This window comes from Acipenser ruthenus, chromosome 2, assembly GCF_902713425.1.
Source record: "Acipenser ruthenus chromosome 2, fAciRut3.2 maternal haplotype, whole genome shotgun sequence".
Lineage (NCBI taxonomy): Eukaryota > Metazoa > Chordata > Actinopteri > Acipenseriformes > Acipenseridae > Acipenser > Acipenser ruthenus.
This window is the reverse complement of record NC_081190.1, coordinates 15,030,625-15,048,308: the sequence shown is the minus strand read 5'-3', so window position 1 is coordinate 15,048,308 and position 17,684 is coordinate 15,030,625. Positions and strand designations below refer to the sequence as shown.

Below are 17,684 nucleotides of genomic sequence, written 5' to 3'. Positions count from 1 at the left end.
GATTAGATAAAGGGGCATTCAGAACAGAAAATAGGAGGCATTTTTTTACACAGAGAATTGTGAGGGTCTGGAACCAACTCCCCAGTAATGTTGTTGAAGCTGACACCCTGGGATCCTTCAAGAAGCTGCTTGATGAGATTCTGGGATCAATAAGCTACTAACAACCAAACGAGCAAGATGGGCTGAATGGCCTCCTCTCGTTTGTAAACTTTCTTATGTTCTTATGTTCTTATGTTCTTATGTCACATCCTGGCAGATGACGACCATCAGTAGATTTGGCATAGAATCACCATCGTGTGTGTGTTGTGTCATGATCATGAGCGAATCCGAGTTCCCACAATGCACATCATTCATTTCCTTATTTTCTGTAACTGCGGCTACGTGGAACTTGTTAACGCTGATTTTGAAACCTGACAGTTTCAGGAATTGTATCCACTGGACCATTGCGGTTTCTTATCCTTATATTTTAAAATACAACGCAGACAGCTTTGTTGTGCTTTTCTGTGAAGCGCGATATGTTTTTCTAATTTGATCAACCTCAGGCTGTTTATATCTGCCATAACTTAGTTTGATTAAAATCACTGTAGGTGTCGCAGGTGGTCTGTGCTTACTGCACCGGTGTACCTGTTTTGTTCTGTTTTTTTTTTTTGTTTGTTTTTTTGCGTGTGGAATCTATTTTCTATGTGACTTGTATTTATTATTAATATAATAACCAGTCGAGTACTGATGGCTGATGAGAGTGAATGGAGTCGTTTGGAGTCGGCAGTTATAAAGAGTTTAAGACACTTCAGAGACAGGTATTTACAAAGCTCGAGAAATGACAGGGAAAATCCGGAACTGCAAGAAACTCACATCGGGGAAACAGCCACCGGGGGTAACATTTTAGAAAGTTTACCTGTAAGTATTATTCATATTATTATTGTTAGTGTTACTGATATTAAAACAGGGTGTAATGGAAAAACTAACAGGATAAAAAAAAAAACAAGTGTCAATAACATGTTTTAATATCGGTATTGTAATTCCACATATGCTTTTAAAACATTGTTATCTAATTAAATCGTGTAAAGAGAATGATTTCTGGTAGCTCATTCATTGTTGTTTCTGTAGATGTGGTACTGAGTCCTTATCTGAGTATGCTGACATCTGTTCACTGTTGTTGCAGGTGGATATGCAGTTTTATATCATGTCATTCCTCTCCCCTCATGATCTGTGTCGGTTGGGGAGCACTTGTCAATACTGGCACACTGTTGTCCGTGACCCTGTGTTGTGGAGATATTTTCTACTAAGGGACCTCCCCACTTGGTCTTTCATCGACCATAACTCAATGCCAGACGTGGAGAAAATAAGCCAACCATTAGCTGAATTAGACGACGACACAATGCATGACTACATGACAGAGTAGGTATTAAAGCAACACATTTGGGTCTGTCCAGCTATAGTAGACAAATGGGCTTTCTCAACCCCTTGCATCAAAGTATTTATCAAGGACCATGAGTAGAATGGGCACATAGCTGCAGACAGGCTTTCACTGTGTGGGGGTTGCACAGCTCTTCTTTGGCATGCATAGAACCCTTTTCCACATCAAACGTGATTTACTTTATGTCTATTGGCGCTCAGTGTCAACGGCACCCCCATATGATGCAAGGTCAACTGCCTGCCAAGTCTCATAGCTACAGGGTGCATATGTATTCCATGTAGTAATCTGTGACCCACTTTTGAACCACCCTTTATAACACTATGTAACACAATTTTTGTTCCTGGGTAGTAAGTGTTATTTCCTAATTGCTTATGCCTCAAAAGTATAGAAAATGGCTATTATTCCTCACAAACTTTGCTTTTGTGACCAGGACAGTGATATTTTGAAAGTTACCTATTTCCAATGAGAAAACGGGCGAATTTGTGTCTTCGTTCACATTAAGTCAGAAAAAAACAACATATGAATTCCCTAAGCTGTCTGAGGCAAAGGTCAAAGCCGGTGTCTTCGTCGGACCACAGATAAAGAAGTTCCTGGAGTGCAATGAGTTCCCCAAGAAGCTCACTAGTAAGGAGAAAGCGGCTTGGAACAGCTTTGTCGCAGTGGTTCGGGGCTTCCTGGGCAATCACAAGGCCGAAAACTATGTGGAGCTGGTTGAGACTCTGGTGAAGAACTACGGCACAAGGGCTGTAGGATGTCCCTCAAAGTCCATATCCTTGATGCTCATCTTGATAAATTCAAGGAGAACATGGGAGCGTACTCGGAGGAGCAAGGCGAGCGCTTCCACCAGGATATACTGGACTTTGAACGCCGCTACCAAGGACAGTATAACGAGAACATGATGGGAGACTACATTTGGGGGCTGATTCGTGAAAGTGATTTACAGTATAATCGTAAATCTCGAAAAACTACTCACTTCTAAATCTTTTGTAGTCATTTTTGTATTACTTTAGTATAAATACATGTTAATTTGGATTCATATGTTGTTTTTTTCTGACTTTATGTGAATGAAAAGACACAAATTTGCCCATTTTCTCACTTGAAATAGGTAAATTTCAAAATATCACTGTCCTCTTCACAAAAGCAAAGTTTGTGGGGAATAATAGCCATTTTCTATACTTTTGAGGCATAAGCAATTAGGAAATAACGCTTACTACCCAGGAACAAAAAAAATAATAATTGTTACACGGTGTAATGCATTTGTAGTACAGGCCTGCCTTATTAGGAGAGTATTAAGATTAAAGGGTATAGCATATAATGAAATAGTGATAAATATATTGGAACTGAATCTGGTTATTATTGTTGTTCTTTTAGATATTTAAAGAGTTGCCCTGGGTGCAGAAGACGCTTGAAACCTTGCAGGCGAGGCTATGCTGCTGTTACTTCTTTCTTACATTCCTTGGTGATAAACACAGAGCCCCGGTTGGCTATGTTTGGGCCTGGCTTGGAACAGCTGGAGGTTTCCTTGGTGAGGAAAATGATGCATTCACCAGATGTGATACCTGTTGCAGGCTTTCCACAGAGGCAAATCAATGGTATGCATGACATTTAAAAATGGTTTAGGTATTTAAAAGCAAAGGCCAGTGGCAGTTTTTACATGCATTATCAGATTGCCCTATACATGCAGGAAAACACTGAGGGCTAGATTTTCAAAGTTATTTACTCCAATTCGTCATTAACGTGATTTTTGTCTGATGGGGATAAAACACCATTTACAATTCTAAAACGAAAAAGAAACAACTAAAGATTACTCACAAGCTCCAGCAACAAATGTCTGAGTTGATTCACCCTTTAAGGTACAAGGGGCAAATGTATCCCACAAATAAAATGATGCTGACTTTCTTATTTTGGCAATGAGGTGCACGAAACAGGGTTTAAGATTTACTGGCTGGTTGAATCTGGTCCTCCAAATTGTTTCCTTGTGATACTTGAGTCACTCTCAAATGTATTTTAAGAAGAAACCATTTGAACAACCGCCCAATTCTTTGTGTGCCTTAGGGGGTTATTTTATTGGGTGTGTTGTTACTTTGTGAAATGTTCATGCTAATGACATTTTGGAGGAGAATCTAGCCCTGTGCTTGTATTTTGTGTTTAGCATTCTCACATTCTATCCAAAAGAGTTTATTTTTCAGTACTTGTTCCAGGTGTTTGATTTTATTTGAAGACATCAATCTGTGTTTTTTTTGTTTTGTTTTTTGCTAGTCAAAAATATCACTCCATGCCAAAACATTTATATATAACTTTTATTCGCTATTATTTTTATTTATTTATTTATTTTTTTTAACAGTACACAATTTTGCCTCCTTCTCTTTTTTCAGGCATTGGGTCAGGAATTAGTTTCATGTTAAATAACCAGCAGAGATTTAATATTTTAACACTGTACTCAACTACCAGGTAAGTAACATTAATCTTACAACATTTACCAATTTAAAAAATGTATAATTGGAATCATTTTATAAGATGCTTGTGATCTTTTATAAGATGCTTGTGATCATTAAAGGGACCATAGCTAACAAAATAATAGCAATATAAATAGGGCTCAAATGTCCGATATGGGAAGAAACACTTGATATGATACAGTTGACACGATATGTGATACAGCACCTGGTTAGAGAGCTCCATTGGCCAGCCATGCTTTCACTTAATGTTACACTTGCTTGGCCATTTCACCTGGAGGGTAAAACTGTCCCACCCCTTCAATGGCATCTTTCCTGTCATTAACCAACCAGCTGATCCCGATGTGATGGAGTATGGAGGTAGGTCATGGTGATCTTCTTTTTAATACACTAAAGGGTCTGACTGTGCTTTTAGAGTCATGATGGGGGATATGTATGTTTCTGATGTGTTGTTTATGTTGCTCGACATTAAAAGTCTTTTTGTTTTTTTGTATTGAAATGGCAAGTGTGAATGTTACTTAGTAGTTAACAGAAATGTACTTTATCTCTGCCAGTAAGGAAAGAGAGAGGGCTCGGGTGGAACAGAACAACGCCCCAAATAAAATGTTCCTGCAGGAGGGTGAGGGTGCAGCAGAGTGCCCCACAGCGAGACACAGGATCATCCCGCAGGTCCAGGAAGTCTGCAGGGTGGTGGATGGGTTCATTTACGTGGCTAATGCTGAAACTGACAGGAGTAAGATCCAAACCCCTGTATAAATATTCCCTGTGCTTTTCAGGTTTTTATAAAACACATGTATAATGCTCCTAACACTGAAGCAATATACACTTTCCTGTAGACACATGTTGAATATCTATATTCAACATGTGTATACAGGCACTCAACAACACAGTATTGAATAATACAAATACAATACAGATTTATTTTTATATAGCGCCCTCCACGCCATGGCATTCCAAAGCGCTGTACAAAGTTAAAAACAAAATAGCTCAATATGTAACACATTCCAGGACCTAAGCACTGGAGTAATGTGTTGAGAACGACAAGTGTGAGAAAGCAGTCTGGCAGCTGCGTTCTGGACAAGCCTTCTGAGTTTAGTGACAGGTATACCAACAAAGAATTGCAATAATCAAGACCAGAAGTTACATAATAATGCCAAACATGGTATTTAGTAATGTGTAATATACTCATCTCTGCATATCCCTTAGTTGTTTGGGGTAGTGTACTTTAATACAGTAAATATGTATTTTGCATAGCTCACTACTGGCCTGAGACACTTCAAAGCATTTGAAAAGGTTACATTTGGATAATGCATGCAATATCTAGGTGCTGTGTTTTGTAGAGAACCGTTCAGTTTACATTGAAGAGCACACATTCCCTTTGTAGGTCTGTTCTAAAAATAAGGTGAGCAGTTCTATGTAAAGAAAAAAAGCAATGGTGTTAACATGTGTGCTGTATATCCAGGTCATGAACGTGAAGAGGAATTTGCACAGATCCAGGCAATGACTGCCTCTGACTTGGGCTCTTCAAACCGCCCTGTGTTGGTGTTGTCATGTGTTTCAAGGGCAGGAACCCGGAGAATACCATGCATTTATATGGCACACGAGCTGCACTTAAATCGATTGACCAGACCTTGGTTGGTAAGTAAACTGTTCTGTAGTCTGTGCATCAACTATTATGTGAAGCCAACCACATTCTACTTTTATTTAATGGTAGCTAATGCTGGGTAAAGATTCAGGTGAAAGTGTGAAAACTATTGCTTGTTTGATTATTTTTAATTATTTGATTGTAGGTTCAGGACGCTGAAGCAGAAACGCTAAATGGACTTTTAAATGGAATTGAATGGATTTTGGAGGAATCTGGAATAAATGTATAAAAGCAATGAAGGCTTCTTAAGAGGAACACAAAGTATATCTTGTTTAACAGTTCAATTTGTATATAGTTTATTTAGTATAAGCAAAGGTTTGCCCGGGTCACCCAGAATCATGACAAGCCAATGGAAATTCTATATTCTCTGGTCACAACAGGGGCTACATTGCACCATTAGGTTTATCTAATATCTATTCTACCTGCAACGCCCTCTGGTGGGGGGGGGGGGGGGGGGACACAAAAGAGGAGGAAAAAAATACAGGTGGCCCATAGCATTCAGAATTGTGATCTTTTCAATTATTTAGAATTATAGTGTAATTTACTATAACTGTGTATAATTTGTTATGTAATACAGATAGTGTAGTTTTCCTCATAAAAAAAGGTTAAATAATGTATTTTTTCAAGTTTCAAGTGGAAAATATGTTATATATTTATATATTGGGGGTGATATAACTATATTAAATAAAATTCTTAGGAACAAAATATCTGGCTATTGAATGTATGTGCTAGGTACTGTTGTAGTCTCTATACAATTTTGAACGGTATAAGCAAGTGGAATATCTCTGCCATTTACCCAAATTAGGATGCCACTTTGGTCAAGGTTTAATGATCCATACAGAGGTAATTCATTTGCCTAGAGCTCTTCAGAATGCCATCTTTACCCATGGATGGAGCTGAGAAACACTTACAGTAATTACCAGCATGACAATTCTCCAGTCACACTGTAATGAAGTGAATACGGTCCTCAAGAGCGAGTGCAATGAAACCAAAGTGTTATTAAAACATAAAGCACTGACACATGTATATTGAAAGTCTTCAATCCTATGTCCAGCCTGCATCCAGATGTCTGTCACACTTAAGCATGATACTGTCTCTGATGATCGACTGAAAGCTGTGTGTCTCTGTGTAAGGTAGTTTTATAAGTTCATTTTCATTCAGTATATACATGGCCTAGCCACTCTTAATAGCACACGTCTAACCAGATTGGATTTGTCTTTGCCCTGGTGTGGGGCATGTTGTCTTGGTACACCGTGTGCGGGAATGATTTAAATCTGATTGTGCATATTTGGGATAAACATGAACGGCACATGCGTTGGCACAATCCTCTGCTTACCTCCTCTGAACCTGTTGTGTGATTGTCATGGATAGGTTTGTAGGTGATGTCAGAAGAGACACACACGGGACTGGGGTATGGAAGCGCTGATGCGCACGTTTATTAATTAAATAAAAGGAGGGAACAAACAAAACACTCCAAAACAAAAGGTCTCTGAACAAACAACCGTGTTCAGCCAGAGCTGCAGGTTTTTATACATGCGATCATCTCCAGAATAGTAATACATGAATCATCTGGAGACGGCCACATTCTGCACGAGTTTAGCACGGAAGGGGAATTTTAACCCCATCCATAATGTAACAATAAAGCATTGCGTTTTTAAACACTAAACAATACATTTAAAATATAACCTCAAAATACACACCGAGGCAGGGTGTATCCTGTCACAGTGATATATTAATATGATATTCATGCCAAAAATGTTTGCGTTTTTTTTCATATGCAAAAAAAAATCATAATAAAAGGCTCACAAATATTTATGTCTTTACAGTATTATTTATTTATATCTTTCAAGACATCTTCCAGCACCTTGTGGAATTAGTGGCTTACTATTAGGCACAGGTAAATAATGCGACTGTGCTGTGTATATATTTTGTTTTCTCTAAGATATGACCGTGCTACTGGAACAGAACATGCAACAACTGCAGTATTTCAAGTCAGACCTGGATATATTGAACAGTGGCTGATAAATTATTCTCATGTGTGGACGATGGTTAGATGTCTGTTGTACCAGCAGAGGGTGCTATTACTCCACCCGTGTGCCAAGCGTTTTAAAGTGTAATATAAAGCACTTCGTACTTGGAAAGTGGAGGATACAGTTACAGTCACAGGACTGAACTCTAATATTTATTTATTTATTTATTTCTTAGCAGACGCCCTTATCCAGGGCGACTTACAATTGTTACAAGATATCACATTATACATTATTTCACATTATACAGATATCACATTATACATTATTTCACATTATTTTTACATACAATTACCCATTTATACAGTTGTTTTTTTTTACTGGAGCAATCTAGGTAAAGTACCTTGCTCAAGGGTACAACAGCAGTGTCCCCCACTGGGGATTGAACCCACAACCCTCCGGTCAAGAGTCCAGAGCCCTAACCACTACTCCACACTGCTGCCCACACTTTGACACAGCAGCAATCACTTATGTTGATACAGTATGTAAATGTTTGTGATTTTGTGCCTTTGGCTTCAGGCATTATAATCCCCTGTTGATAACTACAGTTTTTTTTGTTATTATTTAAAAGTGTATGAAAGATACAGAAAGGGATATACATGCAGATCTCTCCCCCCCCCCCCCCCCCCCCCCCCCCAAGATCGTGTTTTGCTAGAAAAAGTTGCTTTGTATTTTTGTAATAGAGAAAGCACAACATGGTGTTCAACAAATTAGATTTGCTGCTAGGGGTTCCTGGATTAAAAAAAACATGGAAGACAAAGTTGCCATTTTTTTCTTTTTACCAAGTAGTTTATTTTGTTGTTCTTTTTTAAAAACAGCAATAAGGATAGCAGCACCTTAATGAAATGTAATCCCAGGGAATATTAAATATAAGGCACACCCTTAGAATAATATAATGCATTTGTAATATTAAAATCATATGCTATTGTTAACTAAAAAGTAAGTAGAAATATTTACTATAATGACTTCCCTTGATGTACTGTATGAAAGAACACATTGTACAAACTTCCTTAAGAGTTGCCCTATGTGTCTTAAACTGAGGGGTGAAAAACAACACTGGTGGAAAAAACAATAAATCGCTGGATGATGTAAGGTTACTTTGAAATATATATTTTTTTCTAATAAATGCTAATATTTGCATTTCATATAGTCAGGTGCTATCTCTCTGGTGAGCTGTCAGGGCTGCTATTTACACACAATTATGTGAGCCTTTGTCAAGAACAGCAATCTGGATATGTGCGCCTTTATCAGGAACAGCAATCTGGATATGTGCACCTTTATCAGGAACAGCAATCTGGATATGTGTGCCTTTATCAGGAACAGCAATCTGGATATGTGCGCCTTTATCAGGAACAGCAAACTGGATATGTGCGCCTTTATCAGGAACAGCAATCTGGATATGTGCGCCTTTATCAGGAACAGCAATCTGGATATGTGTGTCTTTATCAGGAACAGCAATCTGGATATGTGCGCCTTTATCAGGAACAGCAATCTGGATATGTGTGCCTTTATCAGGAACAGCAATCTGGATATTTGTGTCTTTATCAGGAACAGCAATCTGGATATGTGTGCCTTTATCAGGAACAGCAATCTGGATATGTGTGCCTTTATCAGGAACAGCAATCTGGATATGTGCGCCTTTATCAGGAACAGCAATCTGGATATGTGCGCCTTTATCAGGAACAGCAATCTGGATATGTGCGCCATTGTCAGGAACAGCAATCTGGATATGTGTTGTGCTTGTTTTTTTAGATGAACAGCACTTATTTCTCCTTCCTGCAGATGTAGTTTATATTTGGCTGTAACAACTCTGAGCCTGACTTTTTCTCTCTTTTCTCACAGCCTTGAAATGCTCGTGCTGCTGCTCACTCGTTTGGCTGTTAAGTGAGATGAAATCTGCTCAGGCAACGACAGCAGCCAATTATGTTCCTTTTATTTCCCATCATTGACCTGACATTTTCATTTTGCATAAATCTATAAAAGGTTTCCAGAACAGGTGATGCTTGAATGAAGCCTGGTCCACAAATGTTTTAAGTTCTTATTTACTTTCCACATTTACCAATTGAACTTCAATGTCAGTGCAGTGGCACTACTGTGTCAATGCAATGGGTCTGTACCAACGGCCAATGGTAGCAGTACGAACTAGTAATACCACAGTATTAACATTTTCATATGAGTACCTATCAATGCAATCCCAATGGAATAACCCAATACACACTGTAATATGTTGCATTACTACAGTACTACACCAGTATTAGTGTGGTACCGTGGGGTCACAGTGCAGTATGTGTTCTACTGACAATAGTACTGTGGTCTGCTTATGGTTCCACTAGGTACTGGTGGTAAAACACTGGTATTATAATGGAGTCCTCTATCTATTCTTCATCAAGCCCTTCAGCCATCAAGTGAGACTGAGAAAGAACATGGGAGTACAGATGTTAGCCTGTGTTTCTGCTTTTTTACTATCCCCTGTGCTTGCCTCTGCCTTCAGCATAAACATCACATACAGGATATAGTTTATTTTTACGTGCAGTATTTCTGTTGAAGAGATTTTGCTCTTTCGTTTACTGCCCATCTTTCCTTTTTCATGCCATTTACAAAACGAAATAGTCCTAGTCTGAGAGCCTTTAAATGGGTCTGAGGGAGACAAGGGACCAGGTAATTGAAAGCAAAAGTAATACAATATTTTAAATGTGTCTTCCTGAGTGCAGCTATTGTCTTACGAAGCATTTGTAAATGTGTGGCGAGGGATGGCACAGTTCCAGAATGGTCTTCATAATAATCTTTAGATGTGAAAAAAATGAAGCTATGACATTTTAATTAGACATTTCACAGCTGCCTCCCAATCCTCAGAAAGTAAATGCGAGGTGTATTTTCTTTAAAAAACTCTATATTAAAATTGTGAATGGTGCTTAACAGTGAGTTTTAATTTAGGAGTTCTTATAGTATATAGTTTTTGTAGAATTTGCAGTTTGTTTTTCATTTTACCAAAACATCTTACAAACACAGGGCTAAATGATTTGTGAATAGGGGCCATTATCCCAAAAACAAATATGTCAATATATTGAATGTGTTAACGTTATCTCACAAACAAAGATGCATCTCAGACAACACCCACCACTGCTTGTGGTAACCAGGAATAAAGACTTCCTTTAAGAACCCACTTACTTGCAATGAGAGAGGTTCTAGTGTAACCATGCAAAGAATAAACCCAGTGAGAAAAACGTTATAGAAAATTGTATAAATATTTTAGAACACTCCTGCTGTGTAATTACTTTGCCATGCAGTGGCCCAACAATGGGGAATGATCTAACTTTACCGAATTCAGCTCCGCAGAGAGAATAACTTTTTTTTCACAGACCTCGTTTTTAGAATCTGCCGTGCAGTCATACAAATGCAGTGATGAGCCACGCTGTTTGAAATGACCAGATGTGAAACATGACATGAGGAAAGTAATTCCCCAAGCTGAGCTGTTGAATTTAGGTTTAAACACAAATAACGTCCCCCTGTGTTATTCAGGGAGGATATTCAGAGGAATCATCATGTTAACACTATACTGTACAGCTAGCAGGACACTCTGAACAAAAATGCATCCCTCCTGCTACTAGGCTGTTCTTACTAAACATACGCTTACATTTGTTCAAATCCTTTCAGAAAAAAAGGTATTTTCCCCGCTTCAAAATAGGTCAAAGAGCGAGAGTGCCTATAAAATCTGATTCAAATGGCATCAATCCAAAATCATTATTTTGCTATTTCCTACATTTTGATAGGGCTAATACATTCTCCTATGCTTTCCTTTCACCAATCAGAACTCCACTTGACACTTGGTCATTTACTCTGGAGTGTGAAGTTGTCCCAAACAACCGCTTCAACGTCTTCATGTTTCATGTTATTAACCAACTGGCTGCTTCCCCTATTGACCAACATGCTTTGTAGCCAGTTGCAGGCTTTGACCTCTAAGACACTGACATGACCCAGAAAGTGAAACAGACTTCCTGAAAGTAATGCAAGCAAACTGAGAATGGTATTTAACCTAGTGTAGTACCAGGTATCATTTTTTAAAATGAAAATATATGTTTTTTTTAACATGTGTTAACATTTGAGATATATGTAGCAGATTGTAGGCAGCTAGTTTGTTAATTACAACCATCTAAAGAAAGTCTATTAGAAATTACATTTTGAAACAAACAACAATAAAGGGTATAGTTAATGCAGTGTTGAAGCTCATTAGGGCTAGAACAAGTTACTACAGTTTTGAATCATCAGTATTACAGTGGCAAAGTACAGCTCTGGCCAAATGTTTTCCATCACCCTATACAATTAACTAATTTTGCTTTACAAAGTCAAATGAAACCTGCTGAATAATGTTATGTTAACATATTGAATTACATACCGCTTTGTAGATTTCCATATACTTAATGAAAAACGAACAAAAATAAAATTGAATCTGAAATACTGTACTACTATCATTTTGTAGCTTCTTTGATTACATGATGTTAAATAAAAGATCTATATATATTTTATATTTGTCTCAATCCTAAAATGGTGATGCAACACTGTTGTCCTTAGCTGTGCGTGTGGACTGCACTTTATACCGATTTGTCTGCAGTGCTTTGAGCGGTCGATGAACTTTAGCCATGCCATGCATTAATAATGTGTTTAAAACTTTGCTGGACGAGGATCAGTAGTGGAGGAACAGTACACACTGCTCTAACTATAAACACACATCTTGGCTTATTGTCTGCTGTTTCACATACAGTACATCGAAGACAGGGTCCTGCTGTAAAACATCTGTCCAAAATATATTTTTTAAAGCAAGATAATACATTTTTCATAATGCATTCAGATTTAATTTTGGAAAATACTTCAAAGTAGTAAAAACAAACAAACAAACAAACAATATCTTTAATTATAGTTCATTGACCATGAAGGTAGTCTAGCACATTTTTAGTTTTTTTTTATGTCTATATTTGCCCTTCTACTAATGATTTGCTTGATCTGTTCATTATTATTTTTCTCCATTGCCCTGTCTAACAGACTGCCCTCTTGCTTGCAAGCCTGTGTCATTTTTGCCATGTCTCTTTCAATCCTTTCTGCTCGGTTGGTTCCGTCTGATTTGAGGAATGGTATAGAAGCAAGAGGAGCCTGTGGTGCTAAAAGTCGAAAGGTCGCAATTAGGATTAAAAGACACATGGCAAAACAGTGTGTGCCAGTCAGTGAGCAGAAAAAAATGATCACAATCTCAACATTAGAGCAAGTGAACACGGGAACATTCAGAATGATTGCAAACATCATACAGATGTAACACAGGTGACTATGCAGCTCTGCTCTTTTAAGCACTATACACTTGTATTGCCTATTGGGATCGAATCTCAAAGCTTGGTACTGCAGTTCATCATTAGCACCTCCATTGGTGGATCAGTGCAGTGCAATGCCAGAAGCCAAGGGGTATGTTTTACACCAGAGGGGCACAATTAAAGTCAATTTATAATCAGAGTTAATTAAGTAATAAAGAACAACAGAAGAACTGCATGTGCTCTGAGCTATATTGTTAATGCACGCAGAAAACAGACTAAACCCTTTGGGAACCATTTTGCGAAAAAATCAGAATAAGAAGGAGAGGCCATCTGTTTGAACGAATTGTGAACCTTGAAAGAGAGATTTACAAAGATTTGCAAAGCCAGTCAGTGCTTTCCACATCCAAACAAAACTTAAAACTGGAGGCTAAAGATCCGAACAGATACCTGTGAAATGGAGAAAGCAACATTTCATGCTCTAGACCTTATTTAACATACATGGTTCGTCAGTCAGTGTTGTCTGTATTAGAGTTAATCACAGAAAGTTATTGGCAAGAAACAAACATTATGTGTTCGACACAATGTATCAATTTTCCTTTAACACAGGCGTCCATGTGCCTGTTTTAACATGTGCATACAGTGGATATAGTTGAAAGTGACTGCTTTTACAACTTACTGATGACTCTAATTTCGAATATACAGCCATGACAGGGGATGGACGTCACTGAAATGATTGTTATGATTGCAACCCATGAGAAACCGGCACAGACACCGCTGTATACCCAGCATGAATCTGTAAACCAGTTCTGTGCACAGTGGGGGAGCATTTGCTAGGCCATTAGCTTCAAAGTGTCACTGACGTCTTTTATTCGAATGCAGAAAGAAAAAAAAAAACATTGAAGAGTGTCTTGAGCCAGAGACCAACATTTTAGGTATAGTGTGCTTTGTTTTTAATTTCTAATTTGGAGCAAAATGTTTGTAAATGCCCCCTTATGTGCTCATGTTTCACATAGTTTAATGAAAATAATAACAGACGTATTACTGTAGGCTACTAATTTGTATTGGCTGCTTTTTATTTTTGTTATTGTCAGGCAATTAACACAAAATATAGTTTTTTGCATAGTGCATGGAACAATACAATACTTCAAAAACATATTAACACTCAACGTTTGCAAACAGTTGCCATGGAAATCCCTAGTCTGATGAAGTGTTTTAGTTGCCTATTGCTCAGACAAATGGTAATAGCCTACATTCTGTACTCAACATTCTGTCTCAACAGACATTAATTGGTTTTCTGTTCATCTGATTGAATTAAGTTCCATATTTGTATTCATCTCCTGCAGTTTGTTTATTTTAAACATTATGCATGCGTCACATTCCAATTCCCCAAAGTGAGGCTAGGAGGGATAAAAAGTAAACAAAGATGGTTTACCCTGATGAATTGCCAAGTGCCAAGTGCCAGGCTGCACCAACAGTAGTTATAAAAATCCTGAGCTCCATGACCACTCTTTTCCAGCTGACAAGACCAGGCGATTACAGTGTATTGCGGCCATTAAGAGAGACATTTCAAGTAGGCTTTATCAGCTCGTCCAGTCCACACAGTAATTATTGTGTTGTTGTGGGGGTCCTGTGGTGCACTCAATTATTTGGTGAATTAATATTACTTAATTAATAGTAGCGCTTTATCATACTCATAAAAACATTATTTCACAAGACTTTGTAGAAAAAAAAGTCTAGGAGAAATGGCACATGCTGCCATCGCTGTACTACACTAGAATACCTCAAATAGGTTTAGCAAACTAGCAAATTGCTAAACTCTACAGTAAATAGATACATCAAAAGTCCCCAGACACAGGGAAATACGTACATCTTTTTCAATTATTATAGTTTCAGATCTTTATGTAAACTTTTAAAAATATTTACCAAATCAGTTATTATCTAGTCTACAACAAACACTGGGTTCGATTTTAATGCTTGTTCCGCAACAATTCGTAAAATTGGTAGGACAAGTGCTTCCTAAGTAGTACGTAGGCGTGGGACAAGCGTTTAGCTAGAAATATATTTTAAACAAAATTTAGCATGAAAATCGTAAATATGCTGTTCGTGCTGCAGACTCTGGCAACAGGCAACGCCACTCTGCTATGCACAGAGCAGCATACCTCTTGCGTCTTACCACAAGAAATAGCAGTTGCAGTCAGTGGCCAGTGTTATGGCATATAGATGTGTGATTATATTGAGGGAATTATTACTTAAAACACTACTGAGGTGCTTTATCTCAGATATGCAACATTTGCTTTTCTGTCGTGTTTTTAAGTATGATAATACCAGATTAAACTTTGACTAAATTAATGGACAGCGTGACTATTCTTTTTAAATTGCATTGTAATTCGAAGTACCGGTATCTTCCAGACCCGGAACGGTTACACACACTTTGAGAAGTTTTTTTTTTAATGAGAACCGATTAATTATTAATAGCTTATCATCACTGTTCTCAAATGCGTATCACTTTCTCCGCTGTTTTTTTTTAATACCATTAGTATTTTATTAATTAAAATGTGGTTTGCACCGTTTCGTCTCGTTCCTGTTTTTACACCATCCCTACATTAACTCCTTCCGCTATTGCTATACATAACTACGCTAAAGGGAATGGAATGGAATAGACCATGACAATTGATTACTGCCTTAAAAGATTTAAATCTTTAAAAGTTACACAGGCAAGAAATTAAAAAAAGTAATACTAAAGTGCAGACCTATCCATCCCATTACGATCACCGTGCTTATAAAAATCTGAGCACTCTTTACAGCATATGAGTACTGTTTACAAAAGAATGGCACTTAGGGTAGATAGTGACTTTTTACATGATTACTTCACATTGTAGTGTCTACATAAACCACAACCAAGTGTGAGAAATGTATGCCGCTCAGATATGTTATAAAATCGCAAATTAACTCATCACTGAGCGCATGTACATACGCCTCCTTGTGATACTGTGCACCCTTGGAAACATGGTTTTGTGCAGTTTTCAGATTTTAGTTTGCAAGTTTCCACTGATGAAAATGTTAAAACAGCATTTATGTGTGCTGAATAATTGATTACGGTGGAGAGGGGCTTAATTAACCTTTCTTTGTTGCAGTGATCAGCATCTATCTATGCTTAAATCCTACTTGAATGTCTGCATTGGTTTAAAGAACAACATCAATTTAGTGTTTATTTTTTTATTTTATTTTTTTTAATTCACTTAATAGTTCTGTGATTCCTTTAGCTTGTTAGCTGGGATTACTAGAATCAACTACTCATACTTTCCTAGAAGCTGAACTCCCTGAAGACGAGCCAGAGAGACAAGAAGGACATAAACAACAGACCCCAACTACTGGAACAGTATACTGTACACTTAGTTTTCTGAATATGAAAATAAATCATGTTGGACAAAGTATTAGAACCTGTCGAATCTTCTAATGAAAATTGTAATTTTCAAACTTGTATAGATCTGTAGTTGTGTTTGTTTATACATTTTAAGTTTTCATTGAAGAAATCACATTTTTGGTTGGAAAATGACAAAAGTTAGTTTTGCCGGTTAGTTTGTACAGCTGATCTGATACAAACTAAGTGAGGGTGTTTATTAACTACAGGTGGCACACAGTTTTATTATCTTACAGGGGTCGCGCAGCAACTAGCAATAATAAAGCTGTAAACTCCTGGAATTTATACAGATGTAAACGTTTATTACTACTACTACTGTTATTACTACTGTACTAATAATAATATTGTCAATAATAACCATCACTGGACTAATGGTTTACAAATGTATTCACAATAACCCTCTATATAACATGTCTTTATGGTCAGTCACATATGGATGCTCTGTGGTATGCATGCCTTTAATATTCTGAGCACATCTTCAAACAACAGCCTAAAATAAAATGGACATGAGATGAGCAAACGCTGTGTTAATGAGGCTTCCTTTGCATGGTGCACTTGACAGAGCCCTTACCTAGTAATATCACCATTTCTATTTCAAGCATACTGTTCTGCTACTTGCATTGCAGGCTGTGTGTGTGTGGAATGGGAGGCTGTTCATTTACTGTGGTAAGTTCATTATTCATTTCTGAAATTGCTTAAAGCTTGAGCTGCTGATCACAAAGAGCACCTCAAACCAATGAAGGGTGTTCTGTTTACTGAAGCACTGCAGCCATGACTGAACTTTGTGCTTTTTATTATTTTATTTTTATCGATTTATATGGGTAAATCTACTGTTATACAATATAGGGAAAATAGATATTCAGTCATAAGAAATTCGTAATGCAAAACTAGCAACCTTGTTTATGGTATACTTTGCTAAAACTGTAACAAAATAAAATATGTAGGAGAGATAGGTACAAGATTATATAAAATAATACAGTACAACACAAAAAGACAGACATAACATGAATGTCAATTTGTAGTTTTAATAGAAATAGAATTAGATAATGTACAATACAGAAGACAATAGATAAATAGACTCAATATCATAACTATGTCGTAAATGACATCACAGTCACATTAATAGATTTACATAGATATAAGTGAGTGTAGTTGCCATGGCATTAAAAACATAAGTACCATCAGTGTTTGTTTTCAAACACACTAAATGTCATTCTGTGTCATTGTCCATTTGCACTAGCTCTGTGACATTCCCAACACTGTTCTGGAAACCACACTGAAAAAGAGCATGATTCCTTTGATGGTCCTCCCCATTTGCTGCAAGCAGGTTCATTCAGGTAAAGTAATAAGTACAGCTCTCTCAGAGTGCACAGGAAATAGGAAAAAAACACATCATTATGTCTCAAAGTTCTTGCCCAGCAACG

At 37.4% G+C, this 17,684-nt stretch overlaps 1 protein-coding gene across 1 annotated transcript; it reads left to right on the top strand.

Moving 5' to 3' along the window:
* Nucleotides 1–331: 331 nt before the first annotated feature.
* LOC117403938 (F-box only protein 4) lies at nucleotides 332–7,295 on the top strand. Its single transcript, XM_034006440.3, has 7 exons — nucleotides 332–897; nucleotides 1,163–1,398; nucleotides 2,789–3,009; nucleotides 3,793–3,868; nucleotides 4,425–4,603; nucleotides 5,333–5,508; nucleotides 5,661–7,295. Exons 1-7 carry the CDS (start codon nucleotides 727–729, stop codon nucleotides 5,742–5,744), a joined length of 1,143 nt encoding a protein of 380 aa, XP_033862331.3. The 5' UTR covers nucleotides 332–726; the 3' UTR covers nucleotides 5,745–7,295.
* Nucleotides 7,296–17,684: the final 10,389 nt, after the last annotated feature.

What these genes read in the sequence shown, in the direction of transcription:
- LOC117403938 (XM_034006440.3), top strand. Translation starts at nt 727, where the DNA reads ATGGCTGATGAGAGTGAATGGAGTCGTTTGGAGTCGGCAGTTATAAAG. An exon ending in ACATTTTAGAAAGTTTACCT is followed by an intron (nt 898 to 1,162) that starts GTAAGTATTATT and finishes CTGTTGTTGCAG; the next exon opens with GTGGATATGCAGTTTTATAT. An exon ending in TCCACAGAGGCAAATCAATG is followed by an intron (nt 3,010 to 3,792) that starts GTATGCATGACA and finishes CTCTTTTTTCAG; the next exon opens with GCATTGGGTCAGGAATTAGT.